This window comes from Oncorhynchus masou, chromosome 15 (genome assembly GCF_036934945.1).
Source record: "Oncorhynchus masou masou isolate Uvic2021 chromosome 15, UVic_Omas_1.1, whole genome shotgun sequence".
Classification (NCBI taxonomy): Eukaryota; Metazoa; Chordata; class Actinopteri; order Salmoniformes; family Salmonidae; genus Oncorhynchus; species Oncorhynchus masou.
Genome location: NC_088226.1, coordinates 3,504,387 through 3,523,274, shown reverse-complemented (window position 1 = coordinate 3,523,274; position 18,888 = coordinate 3,504,387). Strand labels below are relative to the sequence as shown.

At 43.2% G+C, this 18,888-nt stretch overlaps 2 protein-coding genes across 3 annotated transcripts; both read right to left on the bottom strand.

Annotated features, from left to right (window-relative positions):
• Positions 1–3,575: 3,575 nt before the first annotated feature.
• On the bottom strand, positions 3,576–13,578 carry LOC135555353 (nucleobindin-2-like). 2 transcript variants are annotated; one of them, XM_064987704.1, is made up of 13 exons: positions 13,106–13,578; positions 12,500–12,632; positions 12,314–12,421; positions 11,069–11,201; positions 10,884–10,987; positions 6,486–6,671; positions 6,297–6,387; positions 6,159–6,217; positions 5,987–6,103; positions 5,676–5,765; positions 5,423–5,596; positions 5,182–5,296; positions 3,576–5,061 (listed from the first exon to the last, which is right to left on the bottom strand). In XM_064987704.1, the coding sequence occupies exons 2-13, from the start codon at positions 12,626–12,628 to the stop codon at positions 4,973–4,975; spliced, it is 1,395 nt and encodes a 464-aa protein (XP_064843776.1). In that variant the 5' UTR covers positions 12,629–12,632; positions 13,106–13,578; the 3' UTR covers positions 3,576–4,972. The 2 variants fall into 2 exon arrangements, with proteins under 2 accessions (XP_064843776.1, XP_064843777.1); XM_064987705.1 differs by having other exon boundaries at positions 5,987–6,079; positions 13,106–13,577.
• A 625-nt stretch (positions 13,579–14,203) lies between these two features.
• On the bottom strand, positions 14,204–15,864 carry LOC135555354 (G1/S-specific cyclin-D2-like). Its single transcript, XM_064987706.1, has 4 exons — positions 15,619–15,864; positions 15,289–15,504; positions 14,776–15,096; positions 14,204–14,513 (listed from the first exon to the last, which is right to left on the bottom strand). The coding sequence occupies exons 1-4, from the start codon at positions 15,862–15,864 to the stop codon at positions 14,364–14,366; spliced, it is 933 nt and encodes a 310-aa protein (XP_064843778.1). The 3' UTR covers positions 14,204–14,363.
• Between the last annotated feature and the right edge of the window lie 3,024 nt (positions 15,865–18,888).

The window sequence follows — 18,888 nt, the reverse complement described above, 5'->3', positions numbered from 1 at the left end:
TCTCTCCCTCTCTCCTTCCAGGTCAGACTAAGGTCAGGGTCAGACCAGAGGTGGCAACAGTCTGACCTCATAGAGCCAAACAGATCCTCAGTCCCTGTCTCCCATGATGCCCTTTCTCTTCTTTCCTTAAAATACATTCATAATCCAACACTTTGGCCAAAGGCCTTATTGAAAAGATACTTGATCTGCCCATTTTCAACATTGAAATCCCTCGTCCAACTCATGCCAAATCACAAATACTGTTATTATTTCAAAGACTTGCTCTCTGAGATTCCACAGTGTGCAGATAGTGACAATAGATAGGACACATATGACATAACAGGTTTCAGCAACTCTCTGTCCTATACCTTGTTGTTGCAGGGAGAGGACTGGCTGACACTGATGCTACTTCTCAGAAGACACCAGACCAGATGAGAAGTTCACCCACACACTGTGAATTGGAAAATGTATGTGCTTTTTAAACTACCTTTATCTGAAAAAGGTCTGTTAGTGAAAGCTCAGCACAATGTCTAACAGTCCATCTGCAGGATTAAAGTGAAGAACTGGACAGAATTACATTGTATTGATCTGTAGGCATATTGGTTTGGTAAACAGCCCAAAGGTATGGGTGTTTTTCTACAAAGCTCTCAATAGGAGAGTGAGGCTAATGACAGAAAGAACTGTCCATATCTTTCCACATTTGTGCTGTTTCTGCACTGACTCAATGTCTCCCTCTGCAGGTAAATATGGATACTGCACCATGGCCTAATTACAAATTTAAAAAAATAAACATAAAACACCAAATACAACATGTGTAGACTTTACAGTGAAATGCTTACTTACAAGCCCTTAACCAACAACGCAGTTTTAAGAAAATACCTAAAAAAAAGAAAACGATAAGAATAAAATAATTGAAGAGCCACAGTAAATAACAGCAGCTAGGCTATATACAAGGGGGTACCGGTACAGAGTCAATGTGCGGGGCACCAGTGTCGAGATAATTGAGTTAATATGTACATTTAGGTAGAGTTATTAAAGTGACTATGCATAAATAATAACAGAGAGTAGCAGCAGTATATAAGAAGGGGGGCAATGCAAATAGTCTGGGCAGACATTTGATTAGATGTTCAGGAGTCTTATGGCTTGGAGGTAGAAGCTGTTTAGAAGCCTCTTGGACCTAGTACCGGTGCCCTGGTACCACTTGTTGTGCGGTAGCAGAGAGAACAGTCTATGACTAGGGTGGCTGGAGTCTTTGACAATTTTTAGGGCCTTCCTGACATCACTTGGTATAGAGGTCCTGGATGGCAAGAAGCTTGGCTTCGGTGATGTACTGGTCTGTACGCACTACCCTCTGTAGTGCCTTGCGGTCGGAGGCTGAGCAGTTGCCATACCAGGCAGTGATGCAACCGTCAGGATGCTCTCGATGGTGTAGCTGTAAAACCTTTTGAAGATCTGAGGAACTATGCCAAATCTTTTCAGTCTCCTGAGAGGGAATAGGTTTTGCTGTGTCCTTTTCACGACTGTCTTGGTGTGCTTGGACATGTTAGTTTGTTGGTGATGTGGACGCCAAGGAACTTGAAGCTCTCAATCTGCTCCACGACAACCCCGTCGATGAGAATGGGGGCGTGCTCGGTCCTCCTTTTCCTGTAGTCCACAATCATCTCCTTTGTCTTGATCACATCGAGGGAGAGGTTGTTGTCCTGGCACCACAGTCAGGTCTCTGACCTCCTCCCTATAGGCTGTCTCATCGTTGTCTGTGATCAGGCCTACCACTGTTGTGTCATCAGCAAACTTAATGATGGTGTTGGAGTCGTGCCTGGCCGTGCAGTCATGAGTGAACAGGGAGTACAGGATGGGACTGAGCACGGACCCCTGAGGGGCCCCCGTGTTGAGGATCAGTGTGGCGGATGTGTTGTTACCTACCCTCACCACCTGGGGTCGGCCCGTAGGAAGTCCAGGATCCAGTTGCAAAGGAAGGTGTTTAGTCCCAGAGTCCTTAGCTTAGTGATGAGCTTTGAGGGCACTATGGTATTGAACGCTGAGCTGTAATCAATGAATAGTATTCTTACATAGGTGTTCCTTTTGTCCAGGTGGGAAAGGGCAGTGTGGAGAGCAATAGTGATTGCATCATCTGTGGATCTGTTGGGGAGGTATGCAAATTGGAGTGGGTCTAGGGTTTCTGGGATAATGGTGTTGATGTGAGCCATGACCAGCCTTTTAAAGCATTTCATGGCTACAGACGTGAGTGCTACGGGTCGGTAGTCATTTAGGCAGGTTACCTTGGTGTTCTTGGGCACAGGGACTATGGTGGTCTGCTTGAAACATGTTGGTATTACAGACTCAGACAGGGAGAGGTTGAAAATGTGAGTCTCTCTGATCTGGAGATGGTGGTGAAGAAGACATGTGTCAGCAGCATCAGCACTATATCTCATACTCGGATCATTCCATAATGTTATCATTTCCTATTATTATCTGGTGATTCCTTCAGTTTCCAGTGGGGTTCATTGGGGGTTCCAAAGGTCACAGGCAGAGACAGTCAGTTGTTCTATCCAGAGAATTAACATGAGAACAGAGGCTATGGACATTAGACACATAAGAACAAGGTAACACAGGTCACTTCCATAACCAACTCATGAAGTAACCACCCCCCCAAACTCCAAGATGGAGGCAAGGTGCTGTAAATATCAAAGCTGAAAGATGATTCCTTTATAGATAAAAAGGAAAGACAGTTACATAAATCTGTGTGAGGGACACTCAGTTTGATCAGTGTCTACCATCATCTGCTGTGTTGCTCTGGTACTGCATGTTTTCCAACCATATAGATGTTCAAAATGGTCACATATAGAACATATGTTGCTCATAATTTGAGATTACATCCAGCTGTCTCTCCTTCATTTTGTCACATACTTGTCTCACCTACTACCAGACTGAGAATAAAAAATATAACATTTTGAAGAAGAATGAGTGCAGATGTTGCTAAACACACAGATATGTCCATCCCTGAGCAGTGACATCACCAGCAGTGGAGTGATTGACAGCTAACAGCTGTATCGCCACCCAGAAAGAAGGGGCAGTGAGGTCATCATTGAGGTCACCGGGGGTCAGGGGCTGAGTGGAATGCAGGGTAGGAATGCACTGTGTGCCAGGGGACCCATTCCATGGGAGAGAACAACGGTCAGCACATACTCCCCGGGGAACCATACCACTGGACAACAGCAGAGGAAAAGAGAGAGCACAGTAGACACCGAAGGGATTCATTACTACAACAATGTTTAAAATACATTTAAAATAAGAAGGGTGATGACAGAAGGGACAAGGCTAGAATAACAACAATGTACAGAAGCATGCAAGATCCCAGTGACCAATAGACAAATTAGTTATTGGCAGGAGAGGTCAAAGGTCAACTAGAGGAGTGTGAAGGCAGAAGGGATTGGGAATTAAATATTCAAACAATGTACCTCATCTGGGAAAGGGTGAGCGGTCACAAATCAGAAATTTGGGGGAAAACAGTGGAAATAGTAAGCTAGGTATACAACATAAGACAACATAAGGCAGAATATCTATAGACAGAGAATTTAAAAATGAAGAAGGCTAGGTCCAGTGAGTTGAATAATTTATTGAGATCAACTGTAAACCAGAGAGATAGGTGAACACCGGGACTGTGCCAGGGGACGATACGATGTGCTGACTGACGGGTTGTGCGCTTGTGCTGTATGATGTCATCTGCTGTACCCATCTGGATATGTGTGTCAGTGAAAGAGATCTGTTCCTGCAAGAGCGTGTGTGTATTTAGGGTTGCACAGCTACCACTATTTTACCAAAGGTACTGGAATCCTCTGTAATTTTGGTAAATAACAGGTAATCTATGGTAACTTTGGTGATTTATACTTTAACTAAAAAAATGTTATTCATATATAGTATTTTTTACATCTGTGACCATAATGTCCATGAGTTTCTAGTGGATAGACGATATGGTTCAAGAGAAAAATAACCTAAATAATTTTGGAAAAGCATCTAATCAACAATTGCATTGTTTTCAATTCACTCCACAAACTATTGTATTTTTTCACAACTGCCACCAGTTTGACCCCCAAATATTTACAACAAAGACATATTGACATAGTAAAATAAAAAAAAGTGTGTGTAAAATAAACAAAGGGTATTTCATTCTGAAACCCTCATATTAAACATCAATGACATTCACTACGTTGATGGTTTATATTTAGGATCTTTTACAGCTTTGTCATCTCATTTAATTATTGTATAGATTTTACATCTGATAAGGCCACACAGAGGGCCAGAGATAAGTCATGAGTATGTTTACATGCATACTAATGATTTGATATTAAACTGATTATGGCAGTAGGCCAAGTATGGAAATAGTCACGTGAACACCTTACTCTGCTCATCTTAAATCGGCGTACAGTCAAAATCTAAGTAAGCATACACCGATTAAAACACCTGGTTTTCTAGGCAATCTTTCAAATTACTGCATTCGAGCTGTGTATTTGATTTGCGCCCAGCACCAGTAGCGCAAGACTCCCTCTTATGCGTGAGTTTGGAAAAACAAAAGTATGCATATTATAAATTGTTTTCACATATAAAGTTTGTATGTCCCAACTCAGAATCAAAAAGGTTGCGCAAAAAAGTTTGGCCAATGTGGTCGAACATTGTTTTAGATGGCTGATTTTCTGAATTTATCTGAAGTCTCATCAGTAGCCTGATTTCAGACGTAAACAGGATTATTAGGGAAATTGTTCTTCTTGCAAAGCATGTAAATGTTTTAAACAAAATCAAATTATGGTACACATGTAACCATGCTCACAAACACCTGTGATAATCTGAAGTACCAAAAAAAGACACTAGATGTCATCTGATAAAATTCCATATATTCCTTGAAAGATACAAAAATTCTGGTGGTTTACTGGTAAACTTAGAAAGTTTCCAGTAATATACCCTCCCATTGCAACCCTATGTGTATCAGGCTGCTGCATTAGGTGTGTATGGGCAGGTTCTGTGGTGGTTCTGCAGGCAGGTTATTCTGGGCCTCTTGGACTTCTTGTTCAACAGGAGCTTTAGCACCTGAATGAGAGCGCCAGAGAGAACATTCCATTACTGAAAGAACCCCTCAGAGGAGACAAAAGCAAAAATGTCCCCAACTCACTCCATCCCTGCCCTTTTTATCTTGTCTATCCCGTTTACCTTGATCTTCCAGTTTCTGCATCTCTTGGTGGAACTGTAGTTCTCCGTTAGGACCCGTAGGAGGCTGCCCCTCCACTGCCTGTTTCTCCTTCCTCTGAGACATCTCTAGTACTGCCTGACAGAATCAGACAAACATTTCATCATATGGCTACTCAGTTTCATATTTCATTGAAGATAATCGCTATAGTGACAGTATGGCTTATTCTGCAGTATTTGGCTGTTCATAGTGGTGGTTGTCTACCTGTTGGTACTCTCGTCTCTGGGCCTCCAGGGCCTTGCCCCTCTCCTTCAGCAGATCCTGCTCCTGACGAAGAGACTCCGCCCTCTTACCGAGCTCCTCCTCCTTGGTCCGCAGCTCCGCCTCAAACCGCTGGAGCTCAGCCTCAGTAAACACCGGCTTGGTGTCATCTAAAGTCTGGAGGGATGGGGAAGACGAGTCTGACATGACTCAAAACACAAACTATAAAATTACCCAACGTCCCTCACTCACTTACATCCCATTCTTTAGGGTTATTGAACTCTTTCTTGTCTGTTGATTTAAGGAACTCCTCCAGGCTGACGAGTCGATCTTGATTGATGTCCACCTGTCAAAACAGAAAAAAGTAATAGATAACAGACCGAGAGAGAATGGATGAGAGGTGAACGGATGAGAGGTGAACAGAGAGTGAACGGATGAGAGCTAAACAGACAGAGTGAAAGGATGAGAGGTGAACAGAGAGAGAGAGAAGAGAGGGATAAAGACAGAAACAAGGAAAAACAGGAATGGAGGGTTAAAACAGAGGACAGAAATCCAAACAATACTAACGTTCTTCATGACATGCTCCCTCATCCTTAGCCTCTCTTCCTCCATCTCCATCATATCATCCTCCTCATTCTTTGGGTCATAGACCTTCTCCAGCTGGTGGTAGAGGGCAGGAGAGAGCTGTTACTATACCACACGGACACACACACACACACGTGAGGGGAATGTGCGTTACCTCTTTGGCAAAGAGGGCCTCTAGTTCCTGCTCATCTAAAACACCATCTCCATTCGCATCTACAGGGAGGAAAATAAACATTATTTGAACACATACAAACGTCATCATCATGTAATAGTAGAGTGCAGCTTAACTGACCATGCAGTTTGAAGAAGGTCTTTGGGTTAAACTCTGTTGGGTCCAGTCCATCAGTCTCCTCCCATACCTCACGCAGTTGAGCTACACTGCCCTGATGGAGAGATAGAAAAGAGAGATTCCATTCTACTGGTCTCGCATACAAAAAGCATTCCCTCCATCTTACTCGCTCTCTCCGTCTTTCTCTCTCACCGGAGCGTTGACCTTGGGGTGCTTGCGGTGTTTATCCTTCAGCTCCTCCATCCTCTTCTCCTCCTTCTCTCTCTTCTCCTGGTCCAGACCCTTGAGGTACTCCCGTCTCTCGTGCTCCTTCAGCATCTCATAGCGTTTGAACTCATCATGTCTCTCTGCATCGTAGTTCTCTAGGTCTTTAGTGGCCTAGCAGGGAGACAAGAGGACAAGGGAGATACTGATGTACAGTACCAATCAAAATTTTGGATACACCTACTCCTTAATTTATTTCTACAATGTACAATAATTAGTGAAGACAAACTATGAAATAACACATATGGAATCATGTAGTAACCACAAAGTGATAAACAAATCAAAATGTATGAGATTTTTCAAAGTAGCCACCCTTTGCCTTGATGACAGCTTTGCACACTCTTGGCATTCTCTCAACCAGCTTCATGAGGTAGTCACCTGGAATGCATTTCAATTAACTGGTGTGCCTTGTTAAAAGTTAATTTGTGGAATTTCTTTCTTTCTTAATGCATTTGAGCAAAGAGAAAACAACAGTCCATCATTACCTTAAGACATTAAGGTCAGTCAATCTGGAACATTTCAAAAACTATGAACGTTTATTCAAGTGCAATCAGAAAAACCATCAAGTACTATGATGAAACTGGCTCTCATGAGGACCGCCACAGGAAAGGAAGACCCAGAGTTACCTCTGCTGCAGAGGATAAATTCATTAGCATTAACTGCACCTCAGATTGCAGCCCAAATAAATGCTTCACAGAGTTCAAGTAACAGACACATCTCAACATCAACTGTTCAGAGGAGACTGCGTGAATTAGGCATAAATGGTTGAATTGCTGAAAAGAAACCACTACCAAAGGACAACAAAAAGAAGAGACTTGCTTGGGCCAAGAAACATGAGCAATGGACTTTAGACCGGTGGAAATCTGTCCTTTGGTCTGATGAGTCCAAATTGTAGATTTTTGGTTCCAACCGCCATGTCTTTGTGAGACCCAGAGTAGGTGAACAGAAGATCTCCGCATGTGTGGTTCCCACTGTGAAGCATGGAGGAGGTGGTGTGATGGTGCATTGCTGGTGACACAGTCTGTGATTTATTTAGAATTCAAGGCACACTTAACAGGCATGGCTAGCACAGCATTCTGCAGCGATACGCCCTCCCATTTGGTCTGCGCTTAGTGGGACTATCATTTGTTTTTCAACAGGACAATGACCCAAAACACACCTCCAGGCTGTGTAAGGGCTATTTGACCAAGAAGGAGTGATGGAATGCTGCATCAGATGACCTGGCCTCCACAATCACCCAACCTCAACCCAATAGAGATGGTTTGGGATGAGTTGGACCATAGAGTGAAGAGAAAGCAGCCAACAAGCGCTCAGCATATGTGGGAACTCCTTCAAGACTGTTGGAAAACCATTCCTCATGAACCTGGTTGAGAGAATGCCAAGAGTGTGCAAAGCTGTCATCAAGGAAAAGGGTGGCTACTTTGAAGAATCTAAAATATTTAGATTTGTTTAACAGTTTTTTGGTGACGACATGATTCCATATGTGCTATTTCATAGTCTTGATGTCTTCACTGTTATTCTACAATATAGAAAATAGTAGAAAATAAAGAAAAACCATTGAATGAGTAAGTGTGTCCAAACTGGTACTGTACATTGGCCTAGCGGTGAGACAGAGGACAAGGGGGATACTGAAGTACATTGGCCTAGCAGGGAGGCAGGGGACAAGGACGAGGGGATAATGAAGTACATCAACACCAGTGTTATGATACAAGTAGATAAGAATCAGGGCCCGTATTCATAACACATTCTGGAGTAGGAATACTGATCTAGGAATTGCACCCAATATAATCGCATTAATTATGATAAAAGATGGCCAAGTATATTACTCGCTAATATTCAGTCTCTGGACAATAAAGTAGATGGGCTCAGGGCAAGGATCCCCCTCCAGAGAGTCATCAGGGACTGTCCCCGTCCATACCTCCAGCTGGGTTCTCAGTACATTGCGCAGACAGGAATAAAGAACTCCCAGGGAAGAAGGGCGGTGGTGTATGTTTCATGATTAACTACTCATGGAGTGATTGTGATAACATACAGGAAATCAAGTCCTTCTGTTCACCCGACCTAGAATACTTCAAATTCAAATGCCAACCGTATTACCTCCCAAGAGAATTCTCTCCGGTTCCAGTGACAGCCATGTATATTCCCCCTCAAGCCACGACAGCCCTCAAGGAACTAGACTGGACTTTATACAAACTGGAAACCACATATCCTGAGATGACATTTATTGTAGCTGGGGATTTTAACAAAGCAAATTTGAGGAAAACGCTACTGAAGTTCTATCAAGACATTGACTGTCGTACTCGCTCTGATAAAACACTCGACCACTGCAACTCTTTCGAAATGCCTACAAGGCCCTCCCCCAACCTCCCTTCAGCAAATAAGATCACGACTGCATTTTGCTCCTCCCTTCCTATAGGCAGCAACTCAAACAGGAAGTACCCGTGCTAAGGTCTAGTCAACGCTGGTCTGACCAATTGGAATCCATGCTTCAAGATTGTTTTGATCAAGCGGACTGGGATATGTTCTGGGTAACCTCAGAATAACATTGACGTATACAAAGACACGATGACTGAGTTCATCAGGAAGTGTATAGAGGATGTTATTCCCACTGACTATTAAAACCTACCCAAACCAGAAACCGTGGATAGATGGCAGCAGTCGCACAAAACTGAAAGCGCGAACCACTGCATTTAACCATGGCAAGGTGGCTGGGAATATAGTCGAATACAAACAGTGTAGTTATTTTCTCCGTAAGGCAATCAAACAGGCAAAACGTCAGTACAGAGACAAAGTGGAGTCACAATTCAATGGCTCAGACACGAGACGTATGTGCAGGGTCTACAGACAATCACAGATTACAAAGGGAAAACCAGCCACGTCGCGGACACCGACATCTTGCTCCCGGACAAACTAAACACCTTTGTCCGCTTTGAGGATAACAATGCCACCAACACGGCCGGATTTCAAGGACTGTAGGCTCTCATTCTCTGTGGCTGATGTGAGTAAGACATTTAAGCGTGGTAACCCTCGCAAGAATACCAGCCCAGAAGGCATCCCTAGAAGCGTCCTCAGAGCAAGTGCAGACCAGCTTTCTGGAGTGTTTACAGACATATTCCATCTCTCCCTATCCCAGTCTGCTGACCCCACTTCTTTCAAGATGTCCACCATTGTTCCCGTACCCAAGAAAGCAAAGGTAACTGAACTAAATGACTATTTCCCCGTAGCGCTCACTTCTGTCATCATGAAGTGCTTTGAGAGGCTAGTTAAGGATCATATCACCGCTACCTGACCCCCTAGACCCACTTCAATTGACATACTGCCCCAATAGAACCACAGACGATGCAATTGCCATCGCACTGCCCTATCCCATCTGGACACGAGGAATACCTACAGAAGAATGCTTTCAATACCATAGTACCCTCAAGTTCCTCGGCAAACACGTCACTGACAATCTGAAATGATCCACCCACACAGTGTGGTGAAGAAGGAGCAACAACTGCTCTTCAACCTCAGAAAGCTGAAGAAATTTGGCTTGGCCCCTAAGACACTCAAACTTTTACAGATGGACAATTGAGAGCATCCTGTCGGGCTGTTTCACCCCCTGGTATGGCAACTTTTCCGCCCGCAACCGCAGGGCTCTTCAGAGGGTGGTGCGGTCTGCACAACGCATCACCGGGGGCACACTTCCTGCCCTCCAGGACACCTACAGCACCCAATGTCACAGGAAGGCCAAAAAGGACATCAACCACCCGAGCCACTGCCTGTTCACCCTGCTATCATCCAGAAGGCGGGGTCAGTACAGGTGCATCAAAGCTGGGACTGAGAGACTTCTATCTCAAGGCCATCAGACTGTTAAATAGCCATCACTAGCCAGCTACCACCCAGTTATTCAAACCTGCACCTTAGAGGCTGCTGCCCTATATACATAGACATGGAATCACTGGTCACTTTAATAATGTTTACATACTGCTTTACTCATCTCATATGTATATACTGTATTCTATTCTACTGTATTTTAGTCAATGCCACTCCGACATTGCTCGTCCTAATATTTATATATTTCTTCATTCCCTTCTTTTACTTTTAGATTTGTGTGTATTGTTGTGTATTGTTAGATACTACTGCACTGTTGGAGCTAGGAACACAAGCATTTCGCTACACCCGCAATAACATCTGATAAATATGTGTCTGTGTACACAATAAATATGTGTATTTGTACCAATAAAATTTTATTTGAAAAGGCTAAACTGATCCTAGATCTGCACCTACTCTTAGATGTTCTATGAATACACATACAGGCCCTGGACTCTATGCTCACTGCATTACCGTTGAGATGAGCAGCTCAAGGTCTTTGGCCTCAAAGGTGTTCTGATTGTGTGGATCCAGGTGCTCAAACTGCTTCAACAGAGAGGCATGGTCCATCTGTAAACCTTGGGGATAAACAGGGGTTTTAACAAGTGACTGAGAAAACATATATTATCTTGGTCTTCCAGGCCTTTAGAAACCCTCACTCTGTGTGTTGGTGCTGTCCAGTTTGGCTTTGAGCAGCATCCTGAGGCGAGACACCTCCTGTCTCTTCAGCTCATCCAGACGAGTTCTAACATGGTGCCCCACAAGGTCCAGCTCCTTACTGAGACGACCATTCTGAAGAAGATGGACAGTCAGTCAGACACATAGATTCACCTTTATTCGCCAGGACATTTACTGTACATGTACCAGGAACTTGACCCAGTGACTTGATGCTGCCACAATAAACAGAACATAGACAGAATACAGACAGAATGTATAGACAAAGAATTTACACATACAGTATGTACACTATAGATTAGGGATGGGCATTTGAAATTATTTCACTATACAAATATGATATTTTTTCAGATACCTGGATTGTAGAAATACATTTTTTAAAGAAAACGGTACCCTACGCGTTTCAGCAGAAGGGTAAGTGAGGTGTGAGAGAGGAGCAGGGGCCAGTGTGTGTGGCACAGAGGGAGAGAGAAAAAGTAGACAACCCGACTCGTGCTAGTTAGAAAACCTATGGCAGCAACAAGTTATCTATCATACCATCTGGTAGTACCGGTCTTGACTGAACCAAATCATTGTAAAGAAGCTAGCTGGCTACAGTAGCTAGGTAAGTTAGTCAGCTAGCTAGCTAAAGTAGAAAGGCTAATTGAGGCACTCCTCGTAATTGTCTAAGACAACTCCATTCAAATGAAACAACAGCCTACCTGTTGGTTGATCATTGTAGTCTACTCCTTCTCATTTAGCCAACTTAATTCCGTAATTTGTATTCTATTTTGCATCGATTAGTAATCTCCCACTTCCTTTACTACACATTGCGCCGCCGACTGTAACATCGCTTTGATTGACCAACAATAACAACAAGCTATACGTGTGAAGGCTTCCGGGGCATCTTCTTTTATGGGCCGCACTCATAAAAACTGTCAGAAAACGGTTGTGTTATTAAAATGTTTAATGTAATGGTCTATCCTTGTAGGCTATGTAGCAATGTCACAGATACTTTTATGAAATGTTAGACCAAGCATTTTCATTGTTAAAATAGACCATTAAGACCATTAAGTAATCGAATACTAACGTCCATTCAGATATTCAAATAACCCGTGCCAATCCCTACTATGGATAACATCATAGGTACTACACAAGGAGGTGAGGGGTTAATACTTATAGTGAGTTAATATTTTGAAAAACTACTAAGGTCAGAAAATATAAGACGAGAAAGAGAGAGAGAGACAGACCTTGATGTCCTCTGTGTTGGCAGTCTGGAGTTTCTCTCTGAAGTGGGGATCTGTCTCCAGCACCTCAATCACCTCTCTCAGATACCGGTCATAGTATAGGCCTGTGTCCTGCAACGGACAGGCAACCACACACACATCACACATGGATACACACACAGACAACTCACACAGACAACAAAGGCGTACCACATTATCCTCCTGTTTGTCCTCCTGAGGAGGCTGTGCTTCCAGGGGGGTTGCATTGCGGTCGAGGGGCACTGACCAAACCTCCAGAGACATGGATAGGAGCAGCAGCCAGCCAGGATCCAGGTTCATCCTCCTGCAAGTATGAACATATATGATCTGTCTATGTCAATGATATATTCAGACATTCAGCTTTCTGTCATTTGGTACTGAACACCAACTGAATGATGTTTGACATCTGACAGACAGAGACATCACAGGAGGCGTATCCTGTTGCATGGACATTATATGGGAACTGGCAGACTGACCATCAGATACTGTGGGCTAGTGACGCACTGTGGGCTATCGCGAAACCTCGCTGAATGAAAGGTCTACGCTCTGATTTCGCGTGACAATATACAGCTTTTCAGCAGAAAGCGCAACAACACGCAACAGGAAAGAAACTACCGCCCTCTGAACAACAGCAAGCTAGCTAGGTAGCTACGGACGAGAGAGAGAGGCTTCCATCCATCTTGCACCCCCCATTCATATTAAATGTGCGAAACTCTCTAGAAAACATATGGCAACGCCAACAGGCCAAATGTGGTATTATGTACACTCGTTGCTTACCGTTACTTGTTAATCGGTGGCTAATTCTTGCCCGTTGTATTAGCCAGCTAACGTTACTTCCTTCACCAAAAGCTTTCCGAAATGAAAAAAAAGAAAGATTTTTGCGTCGCAACCGAAAATTACGTCAAAAAGAAGCGACTGTGTGTGTAACCGATCGTGTGGGTCCCGTCCGTTCTTATAACGCGTTCATCTACTATTCGGAACTAGGAAATTAGTACATTTCCGAGTTTCATAGTTTCGAGTTTCATAGTTCCAACTTTCACATGAACGCGGTATTATTATACCTCAGCGTCCCCATCCCGCCGGTTGTAAGTTCAGTGGTCTCGTCAGTTGGGAAAGAGGCGAAGCGAGAGAATTTACTGCGCCCAAAATATGTCCGCGTGAGATAAGCCCTTTTTTGCATGGAGGGTGTCGAAATCGAATAGAAGTTTTGTAATGTTTAGGCGGTTACAAATGTACGTATATAAGTGGATTCACGTGGCATTCCGGCAATTTAGAGAAAAACAACTTAGTTGTGCCTGTTGGTCACACGCTTATCTACCCTCTCATTGGCTAAAATGGCCTCACCTGATTTCTCCTGCCTTCCATCATTGATGACATATGTTTCCGTTGTTAGAATGGTCAGTCTTGTCAATATAATAGATCATTTTTGGTCTCGTTCCAATACAGAAAAACGTACATTTCCTTTACGTGTTCCTTATCTTATGAAAAACACCCACATATGCGAAGTACGGTTATTGTTTTGAAGTTAAATAAGGTAATACATAAATAAGTGAAATTGTATTTCATTTACATTGTAAGGGTGTCTTATTTCCATAAGGGTGTTTGTCCATCACACACATCACATATAAAGAGAAAATAAATAAAATATCAAATTCTAACAGGTAAACGGTATGTATTTATTTAATTAAAATAGATAGCTATGTATATTATTTCATCAATTACCTTGTCACAAACACAAACAATGGTGAATTGAAATAAATTAATATTATGTAATTGCACATAATAAATAAATGGATAAATAATAGATTAAGGACATACTATCAACAACATAATGACAAAGAATCACAGTCATGAAATAAATAATAAATATGGCACAAGAAACACAATGAATAAATAAACAATAATAAATTAAAGTCATTTCAAAATATAATAAATTGTAGAGCATTTGAGGTCATAAAGAGCTTATATCAGTTTCACTGATGAGCTACATGCAGGACTTTGATTGATTCGCACTTTGCCTTACACAATTTAATGTTTAGAAATCAATCTCTCTCATATCAGTAGGAGTGCCTGCTCTTTCATCCTCTATTTCTCCATCCTTCTCCATGGCACTGTCTTGGAGTCCACCTCTGAGCCGTTGTTTGAGGGCAGCTTCTATCAATTCACTGTAACACTGCAACACCATCTGTCATCAAAGAAGAAAGATAAACACAGATTAGGATTAAAACCAGTACCCTTCCAGTCACACTAACCATATCACAACCAATCTGTAACTCTGTAACACTTAGTTCTGTGGTCCTTTCTTTCCAGTCCCATTTTCACCTCTAAATCAGTCTTTCATTCAGCATTGCTATTGAATAGAGTTGAACTGCAGCTCCTGGCTGTAATACAACCAATATGTTGAGATATTTTATGTAGAGATATTAGAGATACTGCTAGGCACTCACCAGGTCAGTCTGACACAGTTCTGCCAGTGTAGCACTCATATGACCCAGATGATCTAGACCCTCGTTGCCCAAACCCCGAAGGGCAGAGTTCAGCGCTGCCGCAGCAACCAGGGATGGAGGGGCTCCCAGGAAACGGTAGTCACAGACACACATGGCAACCAGGGTGTCACTATGCCGACGCAGTGTGGAGAATAACTCCTCTGTGTCTGCCTTTCCATCCTTCCTCTCCCCTACAGGGGGAAGGAAATGTGGAATGAAGTCCTGAGCGGTTACCGCAGCAACGTCCCATCGAAGAGTTGCAAGGATGACACGTTCCATCTCCTTATGATGAAAGGGCAAGAGCATCAATATACATGTGTTTCTGTGTAAAAACATTTTCATTTAGTGTATATATAGCCCACTGAATACAATGCATATAATAATACAGAGATGGTTTGCATTCACAAGGTCCACCATATTGTCACATACAGAGTTTTGAAAGTGTCTCCCCTCAATATCAAAATGGTGACCTACCCGTATGTTGGAGGGCAGGAAGCTGTACTCAGCTGCAGCACAAAGAGAGTCAGCAGAGATTGTGTCACATTCTGTTAGTTTGGAGGCGATGAGGATGCAGGCTGCAGCCAGGCAGTAGGGTGAGACAGGGAGAGACAGGGAGGCAGACAGGAAGCGGTCCAACATAGAGACAGACAGGGGAAACACTGTTTCGTCACAGCCACATTCACAGCATACCTAGTAGAGAGACCAACAGGAGAGAATCAATTAGTGCCTCATCACAGTACACCAAAGACAATAATGTGGGGAAAAAAGAGATGAAAATGGAATCCAGAGAATGAAAGTTCATACTTCCATAGCCCACTTGGCTAGCTCCTCTCTGCGCTCCGGCTCTCTCTGAATGAGGGCGACGTAGAGGGCGGAGGGCAGATATCTCTCCTCCACCTGTAGCAGCCTCTGGATGATCCGCTGCCCAGACACACTGGGGTCCCAGGGGGCCCGGAGCTGTGACTGGCCCCTGGCCTGGCCCTGCTGGGCTCCCTGACCTTGCTGGCCTCGGACTTCCTCCTCACACCACAGAGACACAGACACAGACATCCCTCAGCTCAGCCCACACACAACTACCTAGGTGGGTTTGTGTTCCTCTCGGTCCAGAAAGTGGGATACAACAAGTCAATGTTACTCTGTCAGTGTAAGGAGAGAGAATGTAGGACCAATGTGTGTGCTGAAAATCTGCAACTAATCCAACTCAATTGAACCCTCTTCTTGTCACTGCTATGTTGGATGTCCTTTTATTTCCTCGCCCCTCTGTATGTGTGTGTTCCTGTGTGGCGCTGGTGTGAATCTTAGCTCGAACCTCCTCTGGCTGGGTTTTATACCCCTCAGAGAAAGAGAATGACAGAGAGGGTGTGGTGAAGAGGGAATGAAAGAGAAAGAGGGTGGTAACATAGTGACTGACATAAAATAATAAAAAGACAACAATGCTGTCTGTACAACAATGGCATCAACAGGTGGAGAGAGGGAGAAAATAGAGAAGGAGAGAGAGGGAGGGGAGGAGAGAGGGTGCAGACAAGAGAGGGAGGGGCCCGCAGGGACAGGGCAACAGCTTGCCCCCAACAGTGAAAAAGAGAAGGGGAGAAAGGGAGAGAAGGGAGGAGAGAAAAGGTCATCTCCAAACTCTGACAATGGGAATGGAAAACATGAGGAGTAGGTTGTTTGTTGACAATATTAAAGGGGAAAGAGAAAAGATGGAATATATATATCTTCTCAAACTGAAAGTTCCAAATTCTTTCCCATTAAATAATATAAACTGTATAGATAAATTAGAGATTATAATTGCAGTTAATTGGAAAAGCAACGTGAGGGTTTATGCAGTGTTGAATGGTTGCATTTTTACAAAATCCTTTTTGCCCTGTCCTGTTTGTAGCTACACAGAATTTATTGTGCTACGAACTAATATATATGTATAAAGATTTCCGGCCTCTAAATGTCTAACTTTTGGCATGAAACTCTCTCTCTAGTGCCCAGAACTCTCTGAGGAATCTCATTGTCAAAGCAACCTGTGTCCCGTCACTCTACCCCCCCCCCCCCTCAGCCTGTGGCAATCTGCTACCCGTGTTTAAGGCTGGGTGAATCCACTAGGGAGGACAGGGTGAAGTATGAGCAACAGACAGTAAAGCAGGCAGGTCAATGAGCCGTATTGTCTCCTTTACAAATCAGTGTCAGACACCAGCCCCTGGCCTTCTGCTGGGTCCTCTCTCTCTCTGACACACACACACACCCTTCACACATTCACTGGACAGCAGACACACTCTCATGCTCCTCGGGGACTCCCCTGATGGTCACAATAGGGTCACACTTACAAGTAGTGAATTCAGATTCTATTTGACACAGTGAGTCACTACAGGTGGTTTAAGGGACACACGAGGGCTTATGTTTCACAGAGACATTTGGGAAGCACTGAAAATGAAACAATTACACACCTCTTGAATTAGCCTTAAAATATAATACGACAAAAGCATACGTTAAGGTTAGCTTGTATTTTTACTTGATTAAAGGGGAAATCTGCACATCAGAACCCAAAATAATAGCTTGTTTTATCGCAATGGTTGTAAACAAAGTAAATGCAAACAAACATGGTTAAAACTATCATATTGATATCATGGATGGTCAGTCCTTGCATCCATAGCTATTTCTTTGAATTTGGGAGTTGTTACATTTCTACAGCCCCATCCCTTAGCTTTTTACCAAAACAGGGGCGGGGAGCCACTTATTGTTTCAACTGCTGATTGCCGCTTTAAATCAATCACGATAATTAGACCTTCAAATAGATATGTTGTAATACAGTTGTTTTCTTTTAAAATAGTATCTGTTTTATGCAAATGTTTAGCTGGAATGTATTTTGTGTTTCTCACTAACATTTACTGTGGAAAGTCATAGCATAATTTCTGAGTCTTTTTGTTGAATCTCTTCGAAGTCAAGAGATTTCATTGCTGAAATATTCCTCCATCACCCTTAATCATTAGTCATCTGTGTGTGTGTGGCTGCACATTTGCTGGAAAACCTCAAGAAGAATGCCAAAGGCATTCTTCTTTAGTAAGAGCACACTTATCTGGGACTTGAGATTTAAACCACAGACTTTATCTCCTCTGAGGTCTCAAACACTCCAAATAAAAAACCCTCCAAGCGGTAACACAATCACAACAAGAGAGATTATCACCCCAACACACTGGGACAATTGTAGAATTAGAGGGGATGATGGCTGTTGAGAGAGACATCCATAAACAGTGATTGGATTAGCACTGAAAACAGATTGAGTTTGAATGAGAGCCAGAGTGAGTTTGGATGTGGGAGTCAGAAGAGGTCAGGTCAGAAGAGAGAGGGCAGAGAGGGGCGTGGGGAAGAGAAACAGAGTGACAGATCGCCCGCCTGTTTAAGTACCCTGCTAAATTCATACATTGCAGCTGTATTCAAACTGAGACAGAGAGGGAAGGAGGGAGAGAGGGGGAAGGAGAGACATGGACGACCCAGTCGGTGTTGAGAGGGGGGTGTGTTTCTCCGCCCCTCATTTTCCACCTCATTGCCCGGGACAGTGGAGGACAGAGATCCCTTTTCACCTCACAGACACCTGCTGACGGGGAGGGGGGGGTCTGCTCACTCAGTTAACACACTGCATAAACCATCCTACAGAACTGATAAACACTTTATCACTCAGAACTAAGTCAACCAACTAAGTGCTTTTGACACATTTCTGGCAAATGAGCTGTGTTTTAACACTTAACTTTATTAGTTTACAACAATAACTACAGTGTAAACAACAAGAGTATCAAAACTCACAGACCATTTGACAAGACAACATTTGAATGAACCTTTATTTCAACAGGAAGTCATTAAGATCCTGGCCTCTTTTCCAAATGAGCCCAGCAGAACACATAAAATACCATTAAAATACAAAATACAATCAATAAATAGTAATACAATCAAACAGTTGCCTCAACAGTTTCCCCACTTCAAATACATATTTGTATTTTAGGTTTCCGGTAAATCTTTCATTGTTTGCGTGTCGATCTCTCTCCTACACGTACTAGCATTACCATGTCTAAAACTTCATATGGAACTGAG